Source organism: Theropithecus gelada, chromosome 8 (genome assembly GCF_003255815.1).
Source record: "Theropithecus gelada isolate Dixy chromosome 8, Tgel_1.0, whole genome shotgun sequence".
Lineage (NCBI taxonomy): Eukaryota > Metazoa > Chordata > Mammalia > Primates > Cercopithecidae > Theropithecus > Theropithecus gelada.
Genome location: NC_037676.1, coordinates 20,274,964 through 20,295,524, shown reverse-complemented (window position 1 = coordinate 20,295,524; position 20,561 = coordinate 20,274,964). Strand labels below are relative to the sequence as shown.

Genomic DNA, 20,561 nt, shown 5'->3' with positions numbered 1-20,561 from the left:
CGGGATGCTGGGTGCTACCAGAAGCCGGAAGAGGCAAGGAAGGGCCCCTCCATGGAGCCTTCAGAGGAGGCAAGGTCCTGCCAACACCTTGATCTTGGACTTCTGGCCTCCAGAACTGTGAGAGAACAAACTTGTGTTATTTTAAGCCACCGAGTTTGTAGTAATTTTTTACAGCCGCCCTAGGAAGCCAGTGAGGCGGGGTCTCTCAGGCTTCTTCAGGGGCTGTCCCCAGCCAGAGAAGGACTGTCTTGTTCATGTTGCTGTGATCCCTAAGGTGGGTGGTACCCGGCTGCCTTCATGACAGTTAATATCCCCCGAGAGCTGGGCAGCAGGGGCTCGGATGCGCAGGTACAGCTTAAGGAAGACCTGGAAACGGGAAGGGGGATTTCTGAGCAAAGGGAGAGGAAGTGGGTGGGTGCCAGAGCTCTGGTTGGAGAGGGTGGGGTGGAGTCCACCTGGGGTGAGGGATGACTGCGGTGTTCTTGGCAGAGGGAGGTGCTGGAAATAGACCACTGTTTTGAGGGCAGAGGCCAATAATAGGGGGACTACCTCTTTGGAAGGGCCTGGCTTTCCTCTTGGCAGCAAAACCCAGCGCCTAGCTCAGGGGGACTCTCAGGAGAGAGCCACAGTGTTTGAGATCAGGCAGCTCTGGCTCTGCCCTTGTGACTGTCACTCCCATCCTGGGGTCTCTCTTGGATTCTGCTGCCGTTACCACACCCAACCCCAGAGGGTGATGCCGGATGCATGTTGGAGCCGCAGCCCCAACCTGTGCATGCCTCTGAGAGGACCGGCGGGCCTTGGGCTTGCACTGCAGAGAGACCCGGGCTCAAGTCCAGGCCCCACACTTCCTGGGTGTGCCACAAGTCATTTAGTTGCTCTAAACCTCAGCTTCCTTCTCTGTAAAGTGGGGAATTTTGCACTACCTGTGTGTCTCAGGGTGTTCATGAGGATTAAATGCACTAATGCTTTTTAGAGTGCTTAGCAAACACCTAGTAAACACTCAAAATTGTTAGATATTATTATTTATTTTGAGTTTGGTTGGTCTCTTAGTAAATATAAAGGCAGGACTAAAAGGAAATAATTATAGAAAACATAAACAGCATAAAAATACGGGTTTCTAAAGTACAGGTTTCAGCCTGAGTGTCTTGGCTGGCTCAGCATACTGGTGGCTGTCCCCCCGCCCCAGGCTGGGCATTCACTGGGCTTCCGTGAAGGGCTTCTGCCCTGGCCTCTTGACCTCTTGAAGCCACTGAGGTCCTTCAGTATCCTGTTGCTGACCACAGCTGCCGATTGCTTTGTGGTAGGATCTGGTCTGCAAGTCTCACTCTTCGTCAGGAGCTCGATCAGAGCAACCCAGCCCTGAAGTCTCTGTTTCGGAAGGAAGTCAGAAATCTTCTTGAGATGAACTGGTATTAGTTTTGGCTCCTCAGCCTCTCCAGACTGGCTGGCTCTGCTTTGAAGATGGAAGCTTGGGTGACATCCTACACTCATGTCTGTTGCTGTCCCCTGCAAATCCCTTTCAAATCAGAGTCAGTCAAGCAGGATGGGTTTAGGAAGGTTTGCAGTGTGAGGGTGAGTAGGAGGAAGGCCTAGCCGGGAAGGCCAGTGTCCAAGGATTGTGCTGGTGTCCAGGGACTGTGCCAGTGTCCAGGAACTAGAGGACAGGCCCCCAGTGCTGCTGGCCATTGCAGCCGAGGCAAAACATCGTTATGTGTCCCACAGAGACCTCCACCATCAGGGACTCTGTATGATGCCATTCCATGTGCTACCTGTATTTGAGCCTAGGGGTGGGCCTTTAGCGGGGAGGTGTCAAGGGGGCTAATACTTCCCCTGCCAACTCCTGAATGCTCCTGGGATGGGATTGTTCTTGGTTTCCTTTATGTTGTTTCCATGCACACAGCCTTGCCATTGTCTCAGGGCCCTGAGTACCTTCATTAAAATGTCAGACTTCACCCCCTGCAGACCCTTTGCTTGCAGATCACCAGCCATCTGGTCTCGAATTGCCATTCCCAGTTTGCCTCCTGGTTTACAGGGCTTTGTCTAAGGCCTTCCAGCAGTGTTTTTATCAGTCCATTACTTGCAGAGGAGTCTTATCAAGGAATGGCCGTTCAAGGAATAGTCCTCCTATTAGCTGTGCCACTGGTCGACTTTCCTCACTGCTACAGATTTGCATATATCAGAACTCACGGTGCTTCGTTCCAGAGTGGCGATACGGGGAATCTGCTTGCTTTTCTCAACTCCCCCACACCGACCCCCCAGCAATATCTGGATGAAAGTCTGCCTGTAAGGACATCTGGTATATCTCCCGTGGTCAGGGGGCAGCGAGATGGAACACCAAGAAACACCAGGCCCCCCATGCAAGACCATCTGCAGGGAGATACTGTCAGGCTCTGCTGCTGGGACAGTTACCTATCTGTGCAGGAAGTGGAGGATTGTTCCCTAGGGTCTGGGGTCGGAGGTAGTCATCCTGGTTCACTTTTCTCCCTGCAGATTCTGTAGCTCTGAGGGTATTGTCCCCTCTGTGGGCAGACGGCCTCTCTTGTTTCCTGGTGAGCCTGGGCCATGGTCTCTGGCTTCCATACACTCTACCCTGCCAGCCTCCATTCCTTCTGCCCTGTTTGACTTCCATCCCTGGGGCTTGTCTGTTGAGTCAGCCCCTGTCTTCTGCCACTTGCTGTGGGGACTCCCCTTGGCTGACACACCAAGATTGCCTTTGACCTAGCACCCCAGATACCTGCTGCACAAGCAGGATGAAGGAACTGGAGTTTGTTCTGCAGGAAGTGCTGCATGGCCAATGGTCTTATAGCCAGCCCACTTTCTAGCCTGTTGAGAAGAGGACTGAGCGAGTGGTTTTGGCGCCCTTGCTCCTGCTGCAAAATTTCCCAGGGGGACTACAAGTCTTCCCAGTGGACCTGGAGGGGCGGGTGGGGGGCCGTTCCTTCCACCCACTGGAGAGAATCAGAGGTTGGTGGTGGAACCCGCAGAGGCCTCCTTCTGCCCTGTGCTGGGGTCCTGGTGCCTGGCAAGGCTTCTGTTCATGCATCCAGGCCCTCCGGGGAATGTAGAGATTCCAGCTCCAGAAAGCTTTCCCGTGGCTAGATCTATTTCCTGCTCTCTGCAGTCCCATTGACCTTGCTGGCCTTCCTTCTCTTCTTGGGTCTGCCCTTCCTTGTGTCTGGATTTAGACTCAGATGTTTCTTTCTTCGGTACTTTGTACTTCTATATCCTGTCTCCTGGCAGAGCCCTGCAGAGTGGTAAGAGGGACCTCAGTAGAAGACATGAAGAACCTTGCCAGATGCCAGAACCTGCCTGTTCTAAGATAAATACATTCAAACTCTTGATGAGCTAAGAGTCTCCTCGTTCCTTCTTGCTTGGTGTTCGAACTTTACATAGGAGTCCCATCCACTTTCTGCACTGTGGGAAGAGTCTACCTGGATGCTTTATCTTCTCCTTGGATGAAGCCAGAGGCTTCAGTTCAAATTCTCAGAAGCACCTGGGTCCTGATGCTCAATATCTTTACAGCAGAGGTTTTGAGAGGGTTGGTAACGAATCCAGAGGGACGCAATGACCGCCTGCTCTCCCTGGCCTGAGTGGTCTGCTGTGTCCCCTCTGATTTTTATCCAGCCCACTCCACGTGGGGAGGCACTGGTGGGAGGTGATTCATGGCAAGACTGTAGCTGTATGTAACCAGTGCTGGGGCATGCACTACCTACATGGGGAGGCCTTGGCTTCCAGGCCATGGGCATGGCTCCCAGTCTCCGATGTCAAAAGGACATCTAATGTTGTCACCTGTTGTGGAGTTGGAGGGTAGAAATAGAGAGGACCCAGGATTCAGGGCTTAGGGAGAGGGCCTCTGATTGGGGGGAAAAGGGGACTCTTTCACTGAGGGTGTGTGGCCGTGCATGCATCGGTTGGAGCGGCAGGGCCTTCGTGTGGGTCTGTGTGTGGGGACACGTGGGAGAGCTCACTGCATGCGGGCGAGACCAAGGGCCCATGTTCTCTCCTCCCTGGATGCCGTATTCTGTGCACCTGAACTTAAGCTGACAGGTTAGAAACCCCCCAGTTCATGGATTTTATTTTTTGTAAAACACTAACCTCAGCTAAGAGAAAAGAGGGAAGAAAAAGAAAAAGAGCTGAGTTCAGCAGCTACAGTTTGCTGTATTTTTCATCTTGCATCAGCAAGTTGGGACCACAAATAATCTGGTCTTATATGCTCCAGTGATGCTGCTGTTAAGACTTCACCCTCCTCCTAAGGCGCTGTATTCCTGGGAGCCCGCGTGGCTCCCTTCCCTGGCTCCTGGCTCAGGTGGCCAGGAGGTGGGCGGACAGGGCAGGGAGTCCAAGTAGGAGGAAGGGCACAAAGAGGGAAAAGCGCTGGCTAGCAAGGGGGTGTGTAATTAATTTCTGAATGGTTTCTGGGATTAGCTAAACATTTCCTTTTAACCGGTTCCCCCCAGCCTCACATCCTTTGTTAGTTCAAGAAAAATGTCATTTATAATGGATGTTGCCTTTATAAACTGCTCTAGAGAAGCACAGCGCTCTCATTAGTCTATATAATGAGAAAGACTCCTAGTGGTGGCATAGCTGCCCAGATATTTGCCTGCTAGGAAAAATATTTGTCTATTCAGTTTTCTCTAGAAGGCTTGGAATGGAGGGGCCGATGCCCCCTGAAGCCTGTGGCTCTGAGAATATATTTGCCCTGTGCTTTTTTAGAGCAGACCCCAGCCATGCCTTGTCCTCCCTGCTTCCTGGTGGGTCCGGGATGTGGTGGGCAGGCTCCAGCCCACGGTACTCACATCAGTGTCTTTCTCCCTGCTTTGCCTCCTGTGCTGAAAGCTGAAGAGAATTTGGGTGCAATTGGACTGCCTTTTTCTTATTCCCAAGACGAAAGATCATAAACAGGTATACAGTGAATTCTGTTTTTCAGAGCTAGTTTTGCAGAGAGTGGTTTGGTTTCATCTCCCAAACACTCTTTTGTGTGGGTATCACAGCCACTTAGACATGGAGAGGTGCAGCAGGCATTTTGTCCCAAATCCTCCGCCTCGTCTCTGACTTCCTCTGCCCTTCTGCGTGTTTGAGAGTGGACACTCCACCCAGCCTTCCTCCGCAGGGACCCATTGGATTCTGTAGGTCCCAAGGCACTTCCTCGTGTTAAGTGTGGTGCTTAAGGATGTGTTAATTCTCGCAGGCCACTGGGGCCTCCTTTAGTGAATGGCTGTTATCAGAGAAAGCAGAGACACTTTTCCAAGTTTCTAACCACCCCCAGGGAGGATAAGAGGAAGCGGGGGTGTAATCCCAGCACTTTGGGAGGCCGAGACGGGCGGATCACGAGGTCAGGAGATCGAGACCATCCTGGCTAACATGGTGAAACCCCGTCTCTACTAAAAAATACAAAAAACTAGCCGGGCGAGGTGGGAGGCGGAGCTTGCAGTGAGCCGAGATCGCGCCACTGCACTCCAGCCTGGGCGACAGAGCAAGACTCCGTCTCAAAAAAAAAAAAAAAAAAAAAAAAAAAAAAGAGGAAGCGGGGGAAAGGCAGACACACTGGAGGGCATTTTTGGGAGCTGAGCTATCTTGGTGCTCAAGTTAATGAAACATTGACACATTTTGCTGTGTGCTAGCTGAAGATCTGCCTATAGTTTTACTTTTCAAGGGGAGGTGTTAGGAGAGTTCTTAGATCTCCTGCTGCTTAGAGAAAGTCCTCTGTGCCTCCAGACACAGTCCTAATCAACCAATCCCTTCACTTCCCTTCCCTCCTTCCTCCTCCCGTCCCCTCCATTTTTTTTTTTTCTTAATCATTCTCTTCCTCCCTCTCTCCAGTGGCAACTGAGTCCCTTTTGGGTGTCAGGCACTTCTTTGGGCACTGAAGGTTTAAACATAAGATGGTTTCTATTATGAAGGAACTCATAGCTTAATAGGAGAAACATATTTAAAATGTAAGTTATGATACAGTGATGCAAGTGCAATAATCGGAGTTTGTGAAACATGATTAGAGTTGGGGCAAGGCATTCAGGGAAGGTTTTCTGGAAGAACTGGTACCTGAACTGGGTTTGGAAGGGTGAACTGGAGAAAGTTGAAGGAGCACGTGGCTGGGGAAGGCTTTCTTGGCAAGAGAAGCAACACAGGACCAAGGCGTATGAAACATCATGGTTGGGGAATGTGTGTGTTTGAAGTTGCTGTAGGGTTTGGGATGGGAGAGAGGAGAGATGAGATGGCAGAAATCAGTACTTCCTGATCATGGATGGGGATCAGGGTGGCAAAGATGGGTTGTGGAAGCCCAGGGACTTTTCCTTCAGGGACTTAGACTAGAAATACACAGGGCTCCTCATAACAGCCAAGGCTGGCATGCCAGGCATGGTCCCTTGTACTTCTTGGGAATCTCAGTTACTCTTCCCAGAAACTCCTTGACCCCTTTTATGGATAAGGAGCTCAGTCACAGAAAGATGAGTTGCCCCAGACTATTCCCTTTGTGACTGGCAGAGCTGGGACTTGAACCCAGGGGATTTGGTGCCTGGGGTTTTGCTCTCAGCCACTGTGCTTTCTGCCTCTCCGGAGTTCATGCTAAGCCTAAAATGCCACTCACTTGAGGCTGAACATTCATCTCTGACCTTTTCTCTGTATGTTGTATTTCAGGCAATGGGATTTGATGCAAGAACCTATCTGAACCTTTGTAACAAGATGCCGTGGAATAATAGGGTTTGCATGGATTGTGAGGCCGAGAAACACATTCTGTGGAAGTTGAAAGGAGAGGCAATGTTGGGAGGAACAGAGCTGGGGAGGGGTCTGGGTCTTTTTTGAGTAGGAGGTCTTCAGAATTGGGAATGGGAAGAATGAAGGCTGGAGCTGCTAGAACTAAGAGCAGAAGAACTTGGCTAATGAGACTTCAGGTGTCAGGGTCTTAGGACAAATTACTGGTCTAGGAAGAGCATTTGAGAGAGTGACCCCTGCAGGGGCACCTGCCACCCGCTCCTCAAGGGAGTAAACCTGGTTCTTTCTACTCATGAGCAGGAGGGGAGGGGAGGGGTGGGGAGAGAGAAAGGGAAGAAACCCATCCTCTTACCACCAGCAAGAACCATATCAGCATTCAGAGAAAGTTGAAAGAAATCTTTCAGCTGGCTGGCTACCTAGCTCAAGGCTAACCACACTCTTAACACAATAATAAGTCAGTCCTCACTGAATAATTAAATAGAGAGCCTTCATAAGTATTGACTTAATGTGACAGCAAGTCTATAGTGACTCGGGGTTTGCTTATGTAAACACAATCTCTTGTTCAGCTTACTTAGCAGTTCAATGAAATAGAACAGTCCTTCAATTAAAATCAAATGATGCATACGTTTAATTCTTTCTCCTCTTCCCTGGTAATAAGAGGTTTGGAACATAGGTGAAGGGATTGGGGAGAGAAGTGGAGAGAAGGGGATCTGCCCATCTGCTTGTGTTTTTGGAGTATGCGAAGGATTGTATCCAATGGCGGTCTCGTGGAGGAGGATGTGGCCTTGGCTCCCATCTCTGGGCCCTGTGGGAAGATCCAGGTGGACTTGGGTTGGCCTCTGTCCCATCTAGGCCCTCCTGACTCTCTTCCAGAGCAGACTTGCTGTGGTTGGCATATTGGTCTCTTGGTGGTGGCTGGGGTCTGATTGATTGCTTCTGGTCAGCCAGGGTTCAGTACTCAAGCCACAGCCCTCTTAGGTCATTTCCCATGGTCACCTTCGTGGCTCCCTCAGAGGAGAGAGGGGACACTGGGTGAGCTCCAGGCTGGATGGGAAAGGGGAGCCAAGGAGGCAGGTGGCACCACAGTGACTCCCTTGGATGGCTGCAGGAGAGAAAGAAACCTTTATTTTGTGGCTTCAGAACACTGAAGAGGGGTATGGGAGAGGGGTATGGGTAGGGGGGTGGGCAGAGTTGGGGACTAGGGACAGCACAGCAGAAGGGAAAACCCAGAAAACCCACTGGCTTTGGGGCTAGGATTTGAACCTAAGTCTTCTGGCCTTGCTGCTGTGTTATTTGTGAGTTAATTAACCTCTCTAGGGCTCTATTTCCTTAGCAAAATGGAGCAATGATACCAATGTCAGAGAACTGTTCGATTACCACGCAGTGATGGTAACAAACCCTCGTTGTGTGGTCCTGTGCTAACAGAGGAGGCGCTTGTTAGTAAATCAGTGAGAACGTAGCCCTTTGGCTTGAAGGGACATAGCTCCTGTCTTCTACATGGTGTCTTATGCTAAGGATTGGGTGGTGGAGCCTCCTAATGTTAATCACCACATCAGTGAGCATTGAGGGAGTGCCCACTGTGTTGCAGGCACTGTTCACACACATACACACATTTGTTCACTGGATATTTCATTTAATCCTTGTAAGGAATGTGTTAGTCTGTTTTCACACTGCTGATAAGGACATACCCAAGACTGGGCAATTTACAAAAGAAAGAGGTTTAACTGGGCTTACTGTTCCGTGTGGCTAGGGAAGCCTCACAATTATGGCAGAAGGCAAGGAGGAGCAAGTCACGTCTTACATGAATAGCAGCAGGCAGAGAGAGACAGTTTGTGGAGAAAAACTGCTCCTTATAATAACCATCAGATCTTGTGAGACTTACTCACTGTCACGAGAACAGCATGGGAAAGATCTGTCCCCATGATTCAGTTACCTCCCACTGGGTCCCTCCCACAGCACATGGGAATTCAAGATGAGATTTGGGTGGGGACACAGCCAAACCATATCAGAAAATATGCAGTTAAGTAGCATTATTGCCTCCATTTTGCAGATGAGGAAACTGAGGCCTCCTTTAATTACCTACTCAAGATCACACAGTCAAGTGGAGCTGAGCTAAGGTTCAAACACAGTCCGCGGGACTTCAGAAATTGGATCTCATGGCTGGGCGTGGTTCAGTGCAGGGTCTAGGTGGAGGGGTTCTTGAAGAAGTCAGGACCTCTTGTGGGAGGAGATCAAAGATTTCTATTTCCAGCAGCCCCCTGAGGTCTTGGTTGTGTCCTGAAGGGTTTGGTGGCCATTTCCCAGGATAGCCCTAGGCTCTCTCTCCAACCTGCAAGCTCCTACTACCTGCAGCAGCCCAGGAAAGAGTAGCCAGGTCTTCTCTGAGATGGTGGCTTTTCTGTCTCAGCCACTTTGTCTTAGGACAGAGAGTCAGTTGAATTTGCTGAGGCTTCCAGAACCCATAACATTTTCTCTAACAGAAGGCTTAGAGAAATCACCGTTTATAACAACTCTGGATTCGTGAGGCCTACTTCAATTAAAGTTAAAGAAATAATTAACAATCATATGGCAGGTTTATTAAAAGTGAACATAATGAACAGTGTCTTCTATTAGCATCTTTTGAAATATACTTCTGAATCTTGTTGGTTCATAACTTAACATTTTCTCCATTTGTAACCAGGGGGCATAAACTCTATTGTCTCCTGCTTTTTAACCGCATAACATGATTTCATGTTTAAATTTTCATACATTCACACCATCTACGTCCTTGCCATTTTGATAACAGTGTAGCTTTTCCTGGTGTTAATATCTATCTGAGCTGTTCCTTTCAAGTTAAGCTGGAGAAAAAATCCAAGGCCAGCTGTGTCTTCTTTCATTAATTTGATCATCATCTGTCTTCAAAGTTGGTCTCCTTGAAGTGCTCCTGTTACTGGGAAGTACGGGAATTCTTGATTCTCGTCTAACTTGGGAGAAAGAATTCAGCCAAGTGATGCACAGTGAGGGTTAAGCAGCAGAGTTTCTTGAAGGAAGATGAATTAAGCTCCAAGAGGGGAGCCGGCTGACCTGGCTGGAAAAATAGCAGTAGCAGTGTTTATTTAAAGAGATAGTGCACTCTGAAGGGCAAGACCCAGCAGGCTGCTCAGAAGAATGAGCCAGCAGCAGCTAGTGCTGGGGGACTCTCTTAATGGGAATCTACCTGATGATTCATGAAGGGGAGTGAGGGGTTGTTTCGGGAGGTTCCTTTGGGCATGCCTGCTCTAGGGCTGTGCATGCTAGTCTATATGTTACATGTCTCATTGGCATTGAAAATCTCCATGCAGGGCTGTGTTTTTTACTATTATAATGAGCAAAACTCTCCTCTTGGGTGAGTTATTGGAGGCGTATGCATGCCTGTCAGTGAGGGAAGTCCCACCACGTTTATCTCTGGCTATGGCATGATAAGTCCCCCTTAGGGCTGGAGGAGCCCAATCACAAAGCCAGAAGTAGCCAGTGTAGCCGTTGTCTTTTCTGCTGAGTGTCAGTGGGCAGCATCTCTGGGACTTCATTTCCCAGGGGCCCCCTTGCCTACCTACTTCTGGCCATCTGCCTACTCCAACACTCCGGCAATCCTGGCTCTTTTGCATGGGCTGGACAGACCCTTTGTGGGTTTTGTTTTTGGCCTGTGTGGCCTTTCTGGTGTGTGCTGCTTCTGATCACTTAGGACCTGGACAAAGAAGGTCATGCAGAATTAGAGAGCGAAGCTAAATAGTAGTCAAGAATGTTTCTTTCCTTTCTTTCCTTTCTTGGCCTTTCTTGCCTTTCTTGCCTTTCTTTTCTTTCTTTTCTCTTTCTTTCTTTCTTTCTTTCTTTTCTTTTCTTTTCTTTTCTTTTCTTTTCTTTTCTTTTCTTTCTCTTTCCTTTCTTTTTTTTTTTTTTTTTGAGACAGAGTCACTCTGTTGCCCAGGCTGGAGCGCAGTGGCATGATCTTGGTTCACTGCAACCTCTGCCTCCCAGATTGAAGTGGTTCTCCTGCTTCAGCCTCCCAGGGAGCTGGGATTACAGGTGTGTGCTACCATGCCTGGCTAATTTTTATATTTTCAGTGTAGACAGAGTTTTGCCATGTTGGCCAGGCTGGTCTCGAACTCTTGACCTCAAGTAATCCGCCTGCCTCTGCTTCCCAAAGTGTTAAGATTACAGGCGTGAGCCACCGCGCCTGGCTGAGTGTTTCTGTTCTAAGTGATAGAGACCCAACTACCTTAAGAAAAATAAAAACAGGATCAATTGGCTTGCATAATAAAATATAGAAAAGGCAGGGGAGAATCCCAAGGACTCGAGTACAAGTAGGTCTCAGTCTCTCTCTCTCATTCTCTCTCTCTCTCTCTCGCTCTTCTTGTACCTTGTTTCTGCTTCTCCCTCCAGTTAGCTGCATGTGTATTCTTACTAGGATTATGAGGCTAGAATTGTGGTTCACATCTGTGGTATCTTAGAACCAAAAAGAAAAGCATGTTTTTCCTTGCCTGTCCCATTAGGAAAACTTCAGATAAGGACCCTATTGGGCCCAGCTGATGTTATTTCCTTATCTCTAGGCCAGTGTGGCTAGGAGAAAGGGGTGCTGTGGCTTCCCAGCCCGAGTCATGTTTCCCCCTGTGCCCAGGAGGTGGCATATGGCCTTTAATAGAACCACCTGGCCCTTGGGAGGCCGAGGCAGGCAGATCATGAGGTCATGAGTTAGAGAGCAGCCTGGCCAATATGGTAAAACCCCGTCTCTACCAAAAATACGAAAATTAGCCAGGTGTGCTGGTGCGTGCCTGTAGCCCCGACTGCTCGAGAGGCTGAGGCAGAAGAATTGCTTGAACCTGGGAAGCAGAGGTTGCAGTGAGCCCAGATCATGCCATTGCACTTCAGCCTGGGTGACAGAGCGAGACTTCATCTCGAAAACAAAAAACACACACAAAAAAACAAAACTACCTGGCCCAAAGAGGAAGTCCTCTTCCCCAGCCCACCCCAGGAGAGCTGCTGTTCTGGGCAGAAAGAAGAATAAGTATCCACTGTACAGTTGAAGAATAAACAGGAAGGAAGGAAGCCAAGTTGGTCCTTGACTTCATGAAACCAGAGGTGGTGGGAGGACACAGGAGAGGATGGAAGATCAGGTTGTCCACAGTGAGCCCTGGAGGTCAGAAAGCAGCCATGTGGGTGACATTCATTTTCCCTTTTCTCAGTGTCACATCACATTGAACCCACTAACGAAGGCCTGCACTGCCAGAGGGGACGTTAGAAAGCCATTCCAGGAGCACTTGGGTCTAGTAAGGCCATTTTCGCAGCATTTCCATAAATTGTCTATGAAACCTATCATGAGTAATTTGCACTTCTTGGAAACCCTTTTCTCCGTCCATGAAATAAATATTCAAGTGCCCCATTCTTTTGTGTCAGGCAGTGCTGGTGTCTGCCCCTGTTCCCGTCGGCCGCCGTACCTGGCCGTGGTGTGCTGGCTGCAGGGTGTGTGACTGTGCGATCCAGCCTTTCTGAGCTTCTGTGTCCTTATTGTGAAATATGCTACTTCGTGGGATTTTTCAGAAAATTAAATGAGATTATAGCACCTGACACATAGTAAACATCAACTTCCTTTCTTCCCCCTCCTCTTCCACTTCTGCAGCGAGGACAAACCTGGTTTCCATGGCAGTAACATAGCAGGTATCACCTGATAAATGAGAACTTCATTCAGGCCTGAAATTATAGAACTTTTGGGGGCTGAGATGGATGGATTACTTGAAGCCAGGGGTTTGAGACCAGCCTAGGCAACATGGCGAAACCCCATCTTGACTAAAAATACAAAATAAATTCGCCAGGCATGGTGGTGCATACCTGTAATTCCAGCTGCTCTGGTGGCTGAGGCACAGGAATTGTTTGAACCTGGGGGGGTAGAGGTTGCAGTGAGCCAAGATGGTGCCACTGCCCAGCCTTGGCGACAGAGTGAGACCCAGTCTCAAAAAGAAAAAAAAAAAAAGAACTTCAGGCTTCTTCAGACAGACTTCAGAACTTCAGTGTGTATTGATCAGCATTGGAAAGTTTTGGGGTTCCCCAGTAGTAGTCTACATCAGACAGATTTGGGAAAGTGTGCTTTTGGGAAGGTGTTTACAGCCTGGACCGGGGGAGGTTTCATTGATAACAGTTTCCTGTATACTTCCTCTTGATGAAGACCGAAGCAGAGTGCTGGGAAGTGTGTATCCAAGTGTAACTGTGTGTCTCTGTGGCGATAGGAGTGTGTGTGTGTGTGTGTTTGTATACAGACATGTGCACTCTTTTCCACGTAACTGTGAGCCTTCTCCAGTTGTGGTTCAAAGCACTGCTTTTTTTTTTTTTATGGCTAGGTCATAAAGTGTGGATATTTAAAGCTGAGACTAGGAGGTGAGGTCTGAAAGGTACCCACAAGCCCAGCTCTGAAACCTGTGCTGGTGGCCACATTCTCAAACTTCAGCCTGCCTCAGAATCACTGGGAGGGCTTGTTAAGGTGCAGATTGCTGGACTCTGCTCCTACAATTTCAGATATTGCTTGTCTGGGGCCAGGCAGGGAGATGGGGGTGGAGCTAGAGAATCTAGATTTCTAAGAAGTTCCCAGCTGATACGATGTTGTTGGTCTGTGGACCACACTTTGAGAACCAGTGACCTGTAGAAAGTCCACCTGTACCCCCGTGACTCTGGATGACTTCTGCTTGTGTGGTTCGATCTTTGCACACTCAGCCCTGCTCTCTTCCCCTTTGCTGGGGGCTTATGTACTCATCAAGTAGTGTTGCCAGGTGGGTGTGGTGGCTCACATCTGTAATCCCAGCACTTTGGGAGGCCAAGGTGGGTGGATCACCTGAGGTCAGGAGTTTGAGACCAGCTTGGCCTAGAAGGTGAAACTCCATCTCTACTAAAAATATAAAAATGAGCCGGGCATGGTGGCGCACACCTGTAATCCCAGCTATTGTGGGTGGGGTGGGGGTGCTGAGAATCACTTGAACCCGGGAGGTGGAGGCTGCAGTGAGCCCAGATCGAGCCACTGCACTCCAGCGTGGGCAACAAAACAAAACAAAACAGAAAAAAACAGTGTTGCCAGATCCAACAAATAAAAATATTGGATGCCCAGTTAAATAAATACTCTGGGTAAAAAAGAAAAACTGTTTAGTGTAAGTATTTCGCAGATATTATGTGGGACATACTTATGCCAAAAAAAAAAATTCATTGTCTGAAATTCAAATGAACCTACACGTTCTTCGTTTAATATGGCAACCTTTTCATCCAACTGGGTGTCTCTCTCTGTCTCTGTCTCTCTCCCTGTCTCCTGCTGCTGCTTTCCTGCAACTGAACAGGCTACAGCTGCCAAGGAAACACGTCCAGAGAGGGTTTATGTTTTCCGGACAGATCCACCTGCTGCCCTGAGCTCACTTGGCAGACTTGGCTTGGTCTCAGCCGAGATGGACTTGGCTCCTCTTCATTTTGGTTCTCTTGCTGGCTCTCTGTTTTTTTCCTATCTGTTCCTCTTTCTCTTTCTCTCTCTCTCATGCCTTCTTTTATGCCATCTCTCATATGAGGGATTTAAAAGGCAGAAATCTGCAAAGTGATGGGGCTGATCCAGGAAAAGTCAGTTCTCAGCAGCAAGACCGGAGTCCAGGAGTGACCTCCCGGTGTTGGAGGAGAGTGACGTTTGGCCTAGAGAGGGCACAGAGATCACCAGCAGCATGCCTTGTATTATGAAAAGGGTAACATTTGCCTTGGAGAAGTTTGCCTAGCAGTGCGGAGGTGAGGGGTCATGGCTGGAGTGGGACAGTGTCCAGGGCTTGAAGGAAATTGACACTACGTGGTCTCTAATGCTGGCAGAGGGAGCCCACTACTGTGGACTTGATCACACTTGGAGGGGCAGAGAGAAATTTGAGCAATCAGAGGCCTCCTGGAGCCTTGGTCTTGGACTCTGTGTCCTCCTAAATAGCTCCATTTGTCACTTTCTCTTGCCAAGGCTGCTGGATGCTGAGGATGGAGCAATGGAGGAACAGAAGGCTTAGCAGCTTCTCTTCACTTTGCTGTCCCCTTTGCTGTCCCCTTTGCTGTCTGCCGGCCTCAGGCCTGTGTTCGCCCCCTCCCTTTGCTATGAATAGCTCTCCAAGGCCCTGGCACCAGCAATCAGGCCTGCTTTCAAAGAGGTGGGTCATAACCTCAGAGGAGTGAGGAGGTGCTCTTGTCAGTGGTCACCTGGGGCCTAGCCAAGGGGCCCTGTGTGCATTGCCCTGCTTTAAGAGCTGTGTTCCTCTTCCTGTGTCCCCAGCATGACGTGGAGAAGGACAGCGGGGTCAGGAGGCCCTGGTTTCCAGTAGGCTGGGGCACGGTAGGATGGGAGAGCAGGAGGGAGCCCCGTCTCCTTGATGCGGTCACTTGCCCTGTGTGGGACCCAGATCCACCTTGCAGGATAAGTGGGTCTGTTTTTCCTTCTGTATCAGACACCAGGGAAAGCTGATCCTGCTGTGCACTTGCAGCGGCAGGCACAGCGCTAGGCAGAGAAGGAAGATGAGGACGATGCCTCCTGTCTCCATCGGGTGCCTGCCATTCCGAGCGTCCTCACGCACTGTCTCCTTAGCTCTCTTTTGCAGCCCAAGTAGGGAGGTTGGCAGGCGTGATTCTCCCTGTTTGTTCATTGGGGACACTTAGCCCCAGAGACATGACAGGCCAGCCCAAGGTCACACAGCCAGCGAGCGAGGGATGGAGCATGGCCATGTGACAGATACCCGCTCCTCTCCCAGTGGCTGGGTCTGCCCCTCTCCTCTTCCCTGAGGAGTCCCTCTGGCCAGCCCCACCTTGGTCTGGATGCTTTCACCTTCTGTTTCCTGGCTGGCTTCCTCTACTCCCGCCTCTCTCCCTATGGCCTTGCTCTCCTTGTGGCCCATCAGGGAAATATTTGGGATTCCCCAAAGGGCAAAGCACCAGTAGCCATGTACTCCCCATTCATGCTTCTGTTCCTTCTCCAGCGTGAGAAGCTGCATGGATGAGGAGGCCAGTTGAGGTCCTGAGGGTTCCTAATGTCAGGGATGGGAGAACTGGCCTTGCAGGAGGGAAACAAGGCTCCCTGTGTGCTGGGTGGGAGCTGCGTTGCCTGGGAGGCTCCCAATACCTGCAGAGAGTGTGTGGGCCCTCCGGTCTGCTGTGGTTGGCAGTGTGCTCCCCCAGGGAGATAAGCAAGCCGTGACCTCCCACTGCCCCAGTCCCTGGCCCGCAGGCACTCTACCTCAGCCCCCTTATCTGGGGTTTCCTTTCTGATGTTGTATCCACACTTGCCATTCCCATCTTTTATCTGTTAGCCACACGGCAGGGCTCGATGTGTATTTGGAGAAAGGATACATGGCTATCTACACCTCGTCCCTGCCCAGAGGTGCAGCTGTGGAGGATATGGATGAGGAGATCAATGGAGTCTGCCCCTCTGCGAATGTGTGTTCTAGTTGGAGTAAACCCAGCAGGGCAAAATCAGGAACTCCTCGTGCAATGAAGCTTTCAGTTGCCTGGTCCAGGCTATGTATGTGTAGCTAGAATATGGAAATGGAAGAAATCCACACAGCTAGGTGGGAAAGGCTTTGTCGGGAGGAACTGGTGGTGGGGCAGGAGAGAGGTGAGCCTGATGTGCGATGGCTTGGCATTAGAATGGACTCCTGCATTAGAGCTGAGACCTGGTGCTTGGATGCCCTTTGGTGGGGAGAGGATGGGAACCAGCGGCTTTGCTCATTATCGAGTGGCCTGCTTGTCCCACACCCTGTAGGATGTGGAGCTAGGTCCTGCCTTTATCTTCTTGCCCCCCTGCAGCCCACTCCGGTGCTGGGACCTGATTGTATGCCCTTAGCTTCTTCTGGAGGGAGACATTTGGCCAAAGCAAACAGTGAAGTCTTTGAAAGGGCTGCATTTGTTTCCTGGGGCTGCTGTAGCAAAGTACCACAAGCTGGGTGGCTTACAACAGAAGTTTATTCTTTCGCTTTTCTGGAGGCCAGAAGTCTGAAACCAAGGTGTTAGCAGGGCCATGCTCTCTCTGAAGGCTGAAAGGGAGTCTGTTGCATGCCTTTTTCTTTCTCTTAGCTTCAGGCACTGCTGCAGCCCTGGGCATTCCTTGGCTTCTGGCTTCATCGCTCCTGTCTCTGCCTCTGCTGTCTCATGGCGTTCTTCCCGTGTGTCTATCTCTTCCCTTCTGATGAGGACACCAGTCGTTGGATTTAGGGCCCACCCTAATCCACTGTGACCTCATCTTAACTTGATTACATCTGCAAAGATCTTATTTCCAAATAAGGTCATGTTTATAGAGCCTGGGGATTAAAACTGCAACTTTTTTTGGGGGGTAGGGCAAATTCAACTCAACAGATTTTGTCTCTAAATCCCATCTACCTGTTAGAGTCTCTGTCTGCTCTCAAGCCACTTCTTGGGTCCCTGGAGGTCTGGGACTTGGAGACCCCCCCGCTTCCCCTCTCACAGCACTCTCATTTGCTGGCTGCGGAGGGGAATGGGTGTGGATTTTGACATTTGAGATGGAGTCGCCGCCTGCAGGGGTGAAGGATTGCTTGGAAATGCTGCTGCTGCTTGTTTTGAGGAAGTGGAGGGTGCATTTCTGGGCAGAAGAGAAGGCAGAGACAACTGCAGATTTCCTCCTCTTTTCCTGTGGAAGACATTGCTTTCCTGAGGTGCAGAATGATGGCTCTGGAAGGGCCTTCAAGGACTCCAGACCCTCCTCCCACACAGGAGCACTGGGACCTGCCAGAAATGGCGCCCACCTTGTTGGAGCTCTAGACTTGAGTCTTCGCTCCACTACTCAGTGACTCTGATCTTGGGGGCAAAGTTGCTTAGCTTCTCTGAGGCTCAGCTGCTTCATCTCTAAAATGGGATAATAATAACTGCTTGTCAGATCTCACAGAGCATTTGTGAGGGTTAAATAATAAAAGATGGATATGAAAGTACCTTTTAAACCATCATTGTGGTAAAAATACACATAACAGAAAATGTACCATGTAAGTGTACAAGTCAGTGGTGTTAAGTGTATTCACATGGTTCTGGAACCTTCACTGCCATCCATCTCCAGAACTTTTGAATCATCCCAAACTGTTAAAGTGCCATTTAAAGTGCTAATTAGAGTGCTTTTTATTCATTTGATACATAAGAAACTGGAGTCCCTGAGAAGCAGGGAACTCAGGCACAGTCACCCAGTGAATTAGGGCAGAGCTGAGCCGACTCTTGCTTTGGTGCCCATGGCCTTCTCTCAGCCTGCAGGGGCCTGGGACACATCTCAGGAGGGTTTCCTTCTTCTCTCAGACGCATCCCTCAGGATCACGGGGGCCTCTAGAGAAACGAATTTGTCCAGTGGTGGGACACACTCAGCCCGTGCCTGCATGATGGGGGCCCCCTCAGCAGGCACCAGCACCTTCTCGTGGAAAGCCTGCATTCTCTCTCCTGGCTCAGGCTGGCTCAGTCCCTCTCAGCCTCCTGTCTCTCTCTGCCTCTACCTGTTCCTTTCTCAAATGGGACAGGGTTCCAGTGGAGAACCAGGGGAGCTGAACCTGGGGTGAACTTGGGAGATGGCTTCATGAGGTTCCATATGTGCAAAGGGTGTGGGCAAGGGATTTGGGTGACCCGGGTTCTGGTTCATCCTGCAGCTAGCTTGTCGAGTCGCCATAGAATTCTCATGGAGTGCACGGTGGCTGAGGTCCTGCTGTGTGCCCATCATTGGGAAATATCCGTGAACAGACCTTATTACTAGCTGCTTGGAGCTGCTGTGAGACATAGTTGATGTGATACATAAGGGCTGTGTGTGTGTGTGGCAAAGGACACTCACCTGTAGAAGGTGATGATTGTCACTTGACATGGCAGAGAGGGGAGCATCCTCTCCCAGCCCAGGCTGATGGTAACATTCCTGGCCAGGGCCCAGGGCAGGAGGGAAGAGAAAGGAATGGAGTTCACCATGCATACTAGACTTGGATGCCCTGTGCTCCGTGGAACCTTCCATGTCTAGGTCTGGAGCTGAGGTCTGGGGACAGACCCAGCTCAGACACTGTCTGACTTCAAGTGGCTCATGGCCCAATGGGGAGCATAGAGCTGTGCACAAGGAGTTTTGATGCAGTGTCATCGATGCTGACAGAGGGGAATGGGTGATGGCGTGTTATGGTCACCAGGGGGAGGGAAGGCCACTTCTGCCTGGTGGGAGTGGGGTAGGGAACTGGGGTAGGGGTGGAGGGGTGGCAGAGGAGCCTTTGCTCTGGCTTACCGCAGAACAGACCAGTAGAGGATGCCCGTGGCATGTCTCACCCAGGGAGACTCTTTTGTCTCCCTGGCTAGTGGCTTCCTTGACCCTCACACGGGTCCTATGAAGCATCTAGGGAAGGGACTATTCACCCATTTTGCAGGTGGGATTTTGCAGTGCTGGGTTGAAGCACTTGGGCAGGCTCATCTAGGACTGCAGCCCCACAGAAGGTGGACCCAGCTTTCCTGCCTGGGGTCCAGGCATTCTCCGCAAACCCACCCGGCTCCTCCCTGTGTTCCTTTGCCTAAAAGAGCCATTTAGAGCAGGCTGTTTCTGTGCCTTGTGGGGTCCTTTGCATCAGCCAATCATTCAGTTTTTCTTAAGCCGCACTATGTGCCTGTCTCTCCGGAAATCTCTGTCCTCAAGGAGCTCACAGCTTGAGCCCCCACAAAGACTTGGTTCCCCCGACTTTCCTCCCCTCCCTCTTCCTGGCTTCTTCCACCCTGGGAAGCTGCAGGGAGGAGATGCCACTGGCAGGACAGAGGAGACAGAAGGCAGCCAGACTGAACCGCTTTTCTCCATTGCATCTTCTCCCCGCCACCAGGTCCCGGCTGGCTGACTTCCATGCCAATTGTCGAGCCTCCTACCAGACGGTCACCAGCTGCCCTGCAGACAATTACCAGGCGTGTCTGGGCTCCTATGCTGGCATGATTGGTAAGCTGTTCCTGCACACCTGGGTTCTGTGGGTCCTTGCTGTCCCCATCTCAGCAGGGCAGGGGCCGCAGCCCGGCTCTGGGCCAGCCAGGGGAGACAGCCTGAGCCTGGCCTTCTCTGCAGCAGATTCAGAGAGAGCTGTGAGGGGAAACCAGCGGAAAGGCAGTTCTGTAGCAAGGAGGGGGACCCAGCTCTTTATCATGTGGGGAGGAGGGCCCCAGGAGCCTTCTAAGCTTTTGAAATAAGAAGCAAAGGTGGCCGGGCGCGGTGGCTCACGCCTGTAATCCCAGCACTTTGGGAGGCCGAGACGGGCGGATCACGAGGTCAGGAGATCGAGACCATCCTGATGAACATGGTGAAACTCCGTCTCTACTAAAAATACAAAAAAATTAGCCGGGCGTGGTGGCGGGTGTCTGTAGTCCCAGCTACTCGGGAGGCTGAGGCAGGAGAATGGCGTCGACCCAGGAGGCGGAGCTTGCAGTGAGCAGAGATCGCGCCACTGCACTCTAGCCTGGGCAACAGAGCAAGACTCCATCTCAAAAAAAAAAAAAAAAAAAAAAAAAAGGAAGCAAAGGTAACATTTGTGGCACGGTTCTGACATTCCAGGCTCTGCACTGAGCAGTTTACATGGCCTGTCTTACTGAATTCTCCCAATAGCTCTTGCTAGGGGGTTGGTGATATCTCCATTTTACAGATGAGAAAACTGAGGCTGTAGAGAAGTTGAGTGACTTGCACAGGCTCACCTCGCCGATAAATGTCGGCACTGGGGTCCGATCCCAGGACGTGAGCCTCATTCACCCTGATTCTAGAACACTGGCTGCTTGTTGGTGAAGGAGAAAGCACGGGCCCACACTCTGGGAGGGGCTCCAGGGCATTTTCTCTGCCTTCCTGGTGGCGAGGAGCCCAGTGTCCTCTATGCTGCTGG

General features: G+C 50.5%; 1 protein-coding gene across 3 annotated transcripts in view; it reads left to right on the top strand.

Moving 5' to 3' along the window:
• Positions 1 to 20,561, top strand: part of GFRA2 (GDNF family receptor alpha 2) — a 97,711-nt gene that overhangs the window by 63,836 nt on the left and 13,314 nt on the right. For all 3 annotated transcript variants that reach the window (XM_025394103.1, XM_025394105.1, XM_025394104.1), the window contains one exon: positions 19,527 to 19,636. In XM_025394103.1, the coding sequence (XP_025249888.1) occupies positions 19,527 to 19,636 (110 nt within the window). The remainder of the gene's footprint in view (positions 1 to 19,526; positions 19,637 to 20,561) is intronic.